This window comes from Takifugu flavidus, chromosome 18 (genome assembly GCF_003711565.1).
Source record: "Takifugu flavidus isolate HTHZ2018 chromosome 18, ASM371156v2, whole genome shotgun sequence".
Taxonomy (NCBI): domain Eukaryota; kingdom Metazoa; phylum Chordata; class Actinopteri; order Tetraodontiformes; family Tetraodontidae; genus Takifugu; species Takifugu flavidus.
In genome coordinates, this window is record NC_079537.1 from 4034264 (window position 1) to 4044370 (window position 10107).

General features: G+C 44.7%; 1 protein-coding gene across 1 annotated transcript; it reads right to left on the bottom strand.

Moving 5' to 3' along the window:
* Positions 1-3854: 3854 nt before the first annotated feature.
* Positions 3855-9132, bottom strand: wipi2 (WD repeat domain, phosphoinositide interacting 2). The gene is made up of 12 exons (XM_057015735.1): positions 8895-9132; positions 8202-8284; positions 7609-7778; positions 7393-7489; positions 7136-7233; positions 6894-6986; positions 6698-6768; positions 6418-6531; positions 6114-6278; positions 5839-5946; positions 5661-5758; positions 3855-5177 (listed from the first exon to the last, which is right to left on the bottom strand). The coding sequence occupies exons 1-12, from the start codon at positions 8966-8968 to the stop codon at positions 5065-5067; spliced, it is 1284 nt and encodes a 427-aa protein (XP_056871715.1). The 5' UTR covers positions 8969-9132; the 3' UTR covers positions 3855-5064.
* Positions 9133-10107: the final 975 nt, after the last annotated feature.

Here is a 10107-nt window from a genome sequence, read left to right on the forward strand (position 1 = left end):
CCACCACCACCTTTAGCCACGTCATACTCATGTTGTCAAGTTATTTTATTTATATTAAGCAGTTTATATGAAGTAAAGTTTAATGAGCCTTTTTGGTCTGTGCCACTTAGTACTATCCTGTCATTTCCATTTAAGTTGAAACTTCAAATGAAACTTCATCAAAAAAGGGTTTCAAAAGTAACTTTCAGCAAAAAAAACCTAAATAAAGGCAAATTCAATTCAGTGGCATCACTGGTTAAACTGCACCTTTCTTTAAAAGGTTCCAAACGGATTTAGGCTTCCATTAATGAAAAGCTCTTTTACACAGTGTAGTTACTGGTGCTCTGTCCAGCTTTTTGAACTTCGCACTTTCTACCATTCTTCTTCTGAACATCTTTTACAACAAATCAGTGAAACAACTGACATTCTGATATCTGCGCTGTCGGGAATGTTAAGCACAGGGAGTGTTCAGAAAATGGTTCAGTCCATTAAATTGGCTCAAGCAGGTGGGCAGGGATAACAGCCAGATCTGGGTCTTTAATGGAACCCAGAGTTCAGCTGCTTGACTGCAGCATTAACGGGCGGAACAATGGGGCGGCCTGTTTACAGGACGCCGTAAATCCACATCAGCAGTAAAACAGTTCATGGGACACAAAACTCTTCAGGAAGCTAGGTTAACACACTTATTCTGTCCCCCTTTTCCCCACATCTCATTGTCCCACTTATCACCCAATCATGCACCATCTGTTTAACTAGCCTGTGTGTGTGTGTGTGTGTGTGTGTGTGTGTCTACACAGTGTTTAAAAGTTGTTGCATGCCAATAGAACCCCCAAGTTGAATTGAAAGCTTTCCCCTCATATCAGAAACAAACTTAGTGATATCATTAGGAGGGGCAAATATAGAGCGTCCCCCGTCTCTAACAGATAACAGGGACGGCGTGAGGACTGGAGGTGGTTTCAGCTTGAGTGATGACTTTCCACTGATGCCGTAAAAGGACGGAGGCTGATTAAAGGACCCCCGGATTTTCATGCTGTGAGGCAGATTGGAGGGGGCGAGACCTCGCGGTGATAGCTGCCTTTAGAGTTTGTGAGGATTTTAGGAGGGAGAAGCACACACACACACACACACGCACGCGCGCCCTGTAGGTGTCCTGTGTGTAGCTCCTGCGTCGGTAAACGTTCAAATATTCGCTTACCTGCTGTAAATGTTTCACTGTCATTCATTTGCTCAGCTGTCAGGGGCTGACTGAGTTTGCTGCCTCGCTGGGTCGGAGGAATGTGGACATGAGGACTGGAGGACTTCATCGCTGTGGATGGAGACAAAGGATGCTGCGAGGCTGCTTGAGTTCACTAATGTGGTCTAATGAACCGGTTTTTCATGATTAGCAATCGGCTGGCGTCTTGTCATGAAGATGGATGATGTTCGGCAGATGTTCTCCACGGCCAGCCTCTCTGTTGCTGCGGCTGACAGCCAACATCAGGCGTCGTCTGATCCGCGCTGATGATCCTCATCTCCCTCAGCCTCTCGTCCTCCTCCACCCTCCTTGTGCCGCATCATCAGGGAGAACCAGAAACCAGTCTGTGCCGATCCTGTGATTCTATGCACGTATTCATGAGGATACACAGCAACAAAGGTGACTTCAGAAGATGGTTCTGGAACCACCATCAGGTCTCTGGAGGGCCAGATCTTCCATGCAAAGCCTATATAGGGGGTTTGCACGGAGGAGGTTGGGTGGTGGTTCTGTTTTAAAAAAAGCAGAACCATCTTCTGAAGTCACCTGTGTTGCTGTGTATCCTCGTGAATACGTGCACAGAATCACAGGGTGGGAAGGGAATACAGCTGTGGGAAAGGCCACCAGACTGTCGCAGGTTTGAGAAAGATTAAGGCGCATATTCACTGTGACAGTTTCCATCAGCTTCTGCAGTGCCACCAGATTTATTTCCATCTCGTGCTGCATTGATTTTTCACCAAGATCTTGTTGAGTCAGAACGCTGCACAAAGTCTTCTCCAGCACATCCCAAAGATTCTCATTGGTGTAAAGGTCTGGACTCTGGTGGCTCATCCATGAGTGAAGATGATGTCTCATGCTCCCTGAACCACTCTTTCATGATTTGAGCATAGGCATATCCCAAGAGGACAATCTTGGAATCTTGGAGTGACCAAGGAGGAAAAAAATCAATCAATGGAAGAATCTGGTCTTTCAGTGTATTCAGAACGTCAGCTGACCTCATTCTTCGGGCGTAAAACGTTGCTGAATCTGGATCTAAGCAACTGCAGCAACCTCAGATCAGAGCTGCCCCCACAGGCTTGTCCAGTGGGCATGACGGGTGCATCATTCTGGACCAGGGTAAATGTGGACTCATCAGAATACCCGACCTTCTTCCATTGCTCCAGAGTCCAAACTTTATGCTCCCTAATAAACTGAAGCCCTTTCCCCCTAATTAACCTCACTGATTAGTGGTTTTCTGAAGGCTACACAGCTGTTAAGTCCCAGTACCTTGAGTTCCCTCCACATTGTGCAAGAGGAAGTGTTCTTACTTCCACTCTTGAGCCCTGAGTTCTACTGTTGTTTTTCTCAATTTGATTTAAGCAAATACAGTATTTAAGTGTTCTTCGATCACAGTCATTCCGGATTTGAAGAGAATGGTTCCCCTCTATCCTTTTCAGTTTTTAATAATGTGTTTGGCAGGTCTTAACCAAATATTAGTAGTTTCTGCAATCTCCTAAGATTTTTTCCTCAAAGGACTAACATCTCTTCCACGACGTCCTTCAACATGGTTGTTTAAGAAATGGGAAGCTCCTCATTGCATCAGTTGGGGTTAAATAACGTGTTGCCATTTTCCGTGCAGTACTGATCCAAGAGCAGGCTTTTACCTATTTGCATAGTTAAATCCATGTGGCGACTCTCTTTGGACACTCTATGTTGCAATCTGTGTAGTCTCCACTAGATGGAGCCAAATCTCTCACCTGGAGATGATACAGACCCAAGATGCTGCACGTGTTGGAAGACAACAGGGAGTCACTGTTGTGGACAACATGGATGACGGAGGAAGTGAAGTTGCACTTGTGAACAACACCCTCCATATTAGAGGACAGGTGCAATGAATGCACCAGCCTGTCGACGGCGCTGTTGCTTCTCCCTGTGTTGTGCTCTCTGTCTCGCTCTCTCCTGCCTGCATGTGTGTGTCCCCCACAGTGATGCTTTGATGTGAGGAGTTTAATTCCTGAGGAGACGGTGAGTACAAGTTAAAATGCGCTCTAGCAGCTTGAAGTTCACACTGGAACCCATCAAGGTGCCGGCAGCTGTCGACTCTGCTCAGGGTGGACCTTTCCACTTCTATTCTGGTGTCACACTTCACATTTCTCCATCTGTCAGTGTTCTTTTCTTTTGATCCTCTCATCCTCCCGCATCATGTTTGCGCACCGTGCTCCGGTCCACCTGTCCGACATGCGCTGCTGACGCATTAATATGCAGATGCCCTTCTGTGGCTGACAAACACCTGACACACCTCAGGATAGGAGTGGACAATGAGCTTGATGCATTATTCATATAATTCAAATCTGAGAGCTCAATAAGATCCATCTGCTGTCTTCCTAAAGTCCTCTTTGCATCAAGAATGTCAGCGGAATGTCCCAGAATTCCACCTCTCTTTTTACAGTGTTTATCTTCAGTCATATTCTTCCTTATGTCCTGTTGACACTACATTCATAAAAAAGGATGTAGTGGCTGCACGCGTCACATTGAGATGCTCTGGAAGCAATAAGCAGACCCATCAGGATATTCAGAGGAGCTCAAAAGGAATCAGTCACTTCTATTTGAAATCTTCCTGCCTAGAACTGCTCCTGCCCCAACAAACGCCACCAACTCAGCATCGTACATCAACATGGGATTTATTCTCATTTCAGTTTTAGATGAATGTTTTCACATTTCATACAAAAATCATTAGAAAATGCTCAACACACCAAAATCCTGTGGTTAATCCCCGTTTAGCGCCCTCACACACGCGCACACACACACACACATACCACAGGATTAATGGGGAATCGTGCAGCCTCCCTGACCGGTTGATGAGAATCCAGCTTGAGCTTCAGAGAGTAAATCCACGGGTTCCCTTCGATGGTCGCTACCGCACGGTGCATGAAATGTCACGGCCGTTTCCTGGTGGGCCGCCGATACCTGGTCACATCCAGCACTGCAGAGACGAATACAGCAGGACGCCGTCGCTGACGGCGGCTTTTTGCCAAAGGTGTGAGATGTATGGACAGAGTACGTCAACACCACCATGCATGTTTTTGAACACAGGATACATCGTTGGTTATGACTGATTATAGAGCAGGAAAAAAAGAAATCAATAACAATATCAGGTTCAATTCAACCAATGATGGGGGGGGGCAGGAAGGTCCACTGAGCCCCTGTTTGAGTGAGGTAAAAATAGGACAAGAAGCGAATCACTTTGTGTGTTGCTAATGTACACGCGCAGCACTCAAACACCTACAGATGCGCTCTCTGCACAGGCGCACTGACACACACTTGTACCAAAAGTTCCAAATCCTTCACTGGAGGGGGGATCGGATCGGTTTCCCACCCGGACTGGAGATACGCGAGGGTAACAAAAGACCGAACATAACCTTCGCATTAAGATCAGACTGAACACATATTTTTATTTAGCCAAAACAGAGAGCCCCCCCGAGACAGAGGAAACTGTATCATCGGAGCTGCGAGGCACTTACACAATCACGATCTTTTCACAGAGTGCCTGGGTCCCAGTGTGTGCCTTTAGAGACGTAGCTACATTTTTAACATTTTTGAATCAAACGTCCAACACACAAGCTTTCAGACACTCGCATGGGGGGGGGCATTTTCAGCGGTTGGCACATGTACATGCAAAGCATCAGTTTGACCTGTGGAGGCAAAACTGAGGGAGAAAAATGACAAACGTATGCGAGCAGATGAACGCACAGACGGGCTCCTGAACAGCGTTTAAAAACACCCCTGGCCTCCTGATCCTGCCCCCCCCCCACACTGTGTGTCACATTTTCCGTAGCAGCACCAGAGGAGTCCCCCTGATCGATGGATCCGGCCGCTCAGTCCGTCTCCAGGATGAGCGGAGGCTGTTCGTTCTCTTCCTCCAAGTGCAGGTCATTGAGGTCATCTTCTAGGCCAGCCCCTCCCACAGCACCCTGCTCTTCACAGTAACCTAGGAAACAAGGTCAGAGGGCAAACAAGGAAAATAGTTTGCTATGAAGTAAAAAAACAACTGTAGATCTTCTTTTGAAGGCAACAGAGGGGAGGATTATTTTTTTAAAGACTAACTCATATCATAGTTCACTTATTTCTCATGAGAATATATCAACAATACTTTATTGGAAATATGTTTTCTTTCAAACTTAAATAATGTTTGGAATTTTAATCCTATTTTTAATAATTAGAAGAGAAAGAATGACAAGAAGCCACTTTATAAGCTCCAACTATTTGAACAAGAATGAAACCATAAAGTCCAACTACAACACAGACACAATCTGTTTTAAATTACATGAATCAACTTAAACATTTTAAAGTAGGAGAACATTCTGAAGGTGCAAAAATGATCAACTGTAGCTCAGCATGGATATAGAAACAACCTACAGATTACCAAAGATTATCTGCATAAGCGATATGTCAAATCCAGCGGGAAACATACCTTTAGTCACTGCAGCACTGTAGGTCTGAGCCACGAGTGGGCGGTCATGTGATCCCTGCTCCAGGATCTCATTGGATGGTTCGGCACTGCCGTCTAACCTGAAATCAGTGACACAAAAGTCTGGATGACCAACTCTCGGATTAGCCCCCTGACAAGAGTGAGTGAGAGTGTGTGTTACCTGTGCTGCTTCATCAGTGTGCACTCTCCTCCTTCTTGTGGATCCAAGTTGTAGAGATACAGGTACCCATCAGCCGCAGCCACCAACAATCTGGGAATCTTCTGAATCCTAAATTAAAATAACAACCATAAAAAGCCTCTTAATTCACACACGCGATGCTCTGAGTGAAATGGACTCTTTCTACCTGGACTGGAAATTACAGTTAAACATCTATCAAAACTGTCCACATCTCCACTTGAACGACGCGCGACAAGTCTGCTTCTGCAGACACTCACACAGCTAAGGCGCAGATGTTCTTGTGACCGCAGAACGGCAGACGCACAGTGGCAAAGGCCCGTCCCTGGGTGAACATTTCAGTCACTTGGGACGGCAGGTAAGTGGTGGATGCCATCAGCACCTTGCCTATATACCCTCCCCATGTGGTGGGCTCCTCTGCAGGACTACAGGCACGCACACACACACACACACACACACACACACACACACACACACAAACAGAATAAATAGTTTCACACAATACAGAAAACATAAAGAACCTCCTAACTTTCAGTTATTCAAGGGAGATGAAATAGTACGCACACATATTTCTCCTTCTGGGTCTCTAGTTTGAAGATGTGGACCGTTTCTGTGTTGCTGGAAGCTGACAGGTACAAGCCTTCCATACTGAATGCTAATGAGCAGATACTGACGCACCTAAAACAAAGAGAAGCATTTAGGTTTTCTCCAAACAGTTGCTATCACATAAATAAAATTAATAATAGGTGCACTCAGTGTTAAGATGGAGGCTTCTGACTTTATAAAGACTCAATTTTTTAAGCAGTTGAAGTAATAATAAAAAAAAGAGCAAGAAATCCTCCACCTCTTCACTCCTCTTCGAAACTCAAAGAGCTTCTGTCCCTCTGGGATTGAAAAGACACGGATAACCGTTCCCTAAGGGGTGAAAGATACACAAGGGATGATAAAGCACGGAGGGGAGGCAGGAACAGTATTTGTGTAGCATGAAATAACACACGGGTGGATAAAAAAAACACCCAACACTCAAAATAATCATTTACTTTCTCTGAGGCTGTGGCCAGTTTGGTTCCACTGGCATCAAAAGCCAGAGCGGCTAATGGGCTGTCGTGGGCTGGAATCATATTAGCCGCTCTCTGCAGAAAGAATACGGACAACATGAACGCAAGTGAGTGATGACAGCAAACAGTGGCTGTCAAACCAGACGGTGTCATCATAGCAGGCATAAATCTCCTTCAGCAAAGAATAAGAGTGAAGGACCTGTGGTGGTGCATCTGTCACCTACCAGGTTGACTGTGTCAAACACCTGGACTTCTCCTATTGTAGCGCTGCCTGGGTAGGCCAGATAACAATTGTCATTGCTGATGGACAGGGCACACAATCCTGTGAGCAGAAACACCAAAGGAATTCAGGGAAAAAATGATTATTCTGACGTCACTGAACAGCTCCTCTTTTGTGGATTTAATATTCCGAGTAAGTGACAGCGTCAGTTTGCAGCCACCACGAAATCAGAAAAGAAATTGCTTTGGTTATGACGCTCACCCGATGGGTTCGGAGGGGTTTCTCGGATCGTGTGCAACACTTTCATGTCTCGGATGTTGTGTATATAAAGTGATTCCTCCAGACACACTATCAGCCTCTGAACAGCAAAGCACGACAACATCGCCATCAGTGTGACGACCAAAAATGTGTAAACCTGTTCCCGTTCTGGGCAAGGAAAATGTGTTTTCTGATGTGGTGACACAGCGATTTCCTCACCTGTCTGTTGAGCTTGACAGCCAGGATGGTGTTGGAGTAGGAGTAGTTGCAAATTTCAGTTCCCTTCTTGAAATGACAGACCTTGAGTTTTCTCGGAGCCTTGAGGCTGACGATGGCCACCAGACTGCTGGAGAACAGACGCTCCACGATGCACACATCCTCCGTGTCCACTGGTAGCAACACACAAACATGCAAAAACATCACTTTCTGGCATTTAAATGGTGGCATTTCTCCTTTTATTGCTACATTTGCTGCCAAAATAGTTAAATGGTCATCATAACCATTTACACATTTCCATTTATATCAAAGAGTCAGAGTCAGACCCTGCAGGACAAAGGTTGCAAACATTTATGAAGATCTTTAATTAAAACTTTAAACAAATCTAATATACTCAGTATGAAAATCATGGCTGATAATACACAATACAACCTTATTCTTTAAAGCAAGGATCTGATGACTCAGCTATATCATTACAGAGTAATGACAACATATTTTAAAAGACAGGAAAGGCATTTTCTACATTCTTATAGATTCTGAAAGTGTAGATAAACTAAGTGAGTGTACAAAGTGAGGAGATGTTGGTCAATACTTACTACATTCATATATCTGCTCCAATTTATCCACTGATGACAGTGAGAAAAACTTGTATCCCGATTTGGTGCCAACAGCTAAAGACCTAAAATATGCAAAATAGAAAGGAAAAGAACACAATTATCTTCTTGTTACTGCACCATGATATTATTAATTGGCTTAAAATTGCTTGGCTATAAAACGACATTGCATTCCTCACTCTTTTGGATGGGACTTATGCTACGTCTCCAACAATTACACCGACCCACTTTGAGACTTTTCCAACACATTCGCAGCCCAAATCAACACGTTTGACCTTCTGAAACACGAAACTGGCAAACACTGCGATTAAGTGAACACCCAATAACACGTACGCATCTGTAAAATATACATCGAACATTGCAACTTTTATCTATTCCTCTGGAAAAGATGCCTGCCTCCTATGTTAATTATGGCTAAAGTTAGCCACGTTCTCCATGCAGCTTCGCGTTAGCTACAAAGCTATTCTAAAGCGGGGAAAATAACACATCGCCGGGGCATTCTAGCAAGATATCCTTAAACATCGCCTTGTGTTGGAGGTCACTGCTAATGCGAGTATCAGCACCGAGGCTATTTCACTCCGTCACCCAACCAGGCGCCCACACTGGGCTTGCTAACGACGGCTAGCGTTGACAGCAGAGGCCGACGGTTCTCCAGTCCCCCCGGCCCTGCCTTACGTGTTGTCCTGGTTAAAGTTGGCGAAGAGGAGCTGGCTTCCGCCCGCATCCCCGCTTTGACTGGCCAGGTTCATGGGTTCGGCACCATGGACATGTAAAGCTCTGGCGGAAATAGCAGCAGTTCGACCGGGTTCAAGCAGCAACGTTGTCCGTGTCGGGGCTGTCTCCTGCGAGCCCCGCTGTTGTGATTGTTGTTGTTTTTCATGGAGCTGGCCTCCCTCTACTGCGCATGCGCCGTCCAGGCCGCGTGCTGCGTCTTTAAAGAGGCAGAGCACCGTTGGTACGTGCAAAGTTGACGTGGGATTAAAACCTAACTTTAAAATGATCAAAAAGCAGATGTGACAGAGGACAGATGAACTCTCCATCATCGGGTCCATCCGGGAGAAAAACACTTTTGGAAACTTTCTGTCGGAAAATTAGCGACTCACGGCTTTATGTAACAGCGCCCCCACCGGCCACCTGAACAACTGCTGGGGGAAATGAATGGGACTTCATGAATTATCAATTCAAATTATGATTCAAATTGTTCCTACAAACCAAACAAGATCTTAACATAAATTTGTGGTGTTGTGCTGGAGGGTTGGGACATTTGTATATTAATGGTTAAAAAAAGTCTAATGTGTCAGCCCATAGTTTTTCTTTTAAGCGATAGGCAGAAATTTGGAAAGCATTTAAAAGCAAAGAGCTGAAGCTTGAGTACACCCTTACTCAGTAGATTACTGTATTCAGCCAAGCAGGATCAGTGCTGGTAAAAAAAGAAACTAAACTAAACAAAGCATAAATCAGTAACTATATTTGGACCATGGGAAAGAACATTAAAAGATGGTTGAGAACTTGTAGACACAGGCTCAGTGTTTTTACCTGTGTTTTTACATGTGCTCATTGGGGGGGGAAACAACTCAAAAGTTGAATGTTTAATTAAAAGTTTCATTATTGTTTAATGCCGTCAACACATAACAACATACACTTATAATAAAATCACTTACACTGACAATATATTGTCACTTATATATGAATAACTAAAATATGAATAACTAAACATGTACGGTATTACTGTGTGACTAGACAGACAGACAGACAGACAGACAGACAGACAGACAGACAGACAGACAGACAGACAGACAGACAGATTACCTTTAGTACTATGAAACGCTTATTAGCAGACAGTTGCTTTATCATTAGAAGTGCATGTGCTTCCTGGTACTTGTTCTCA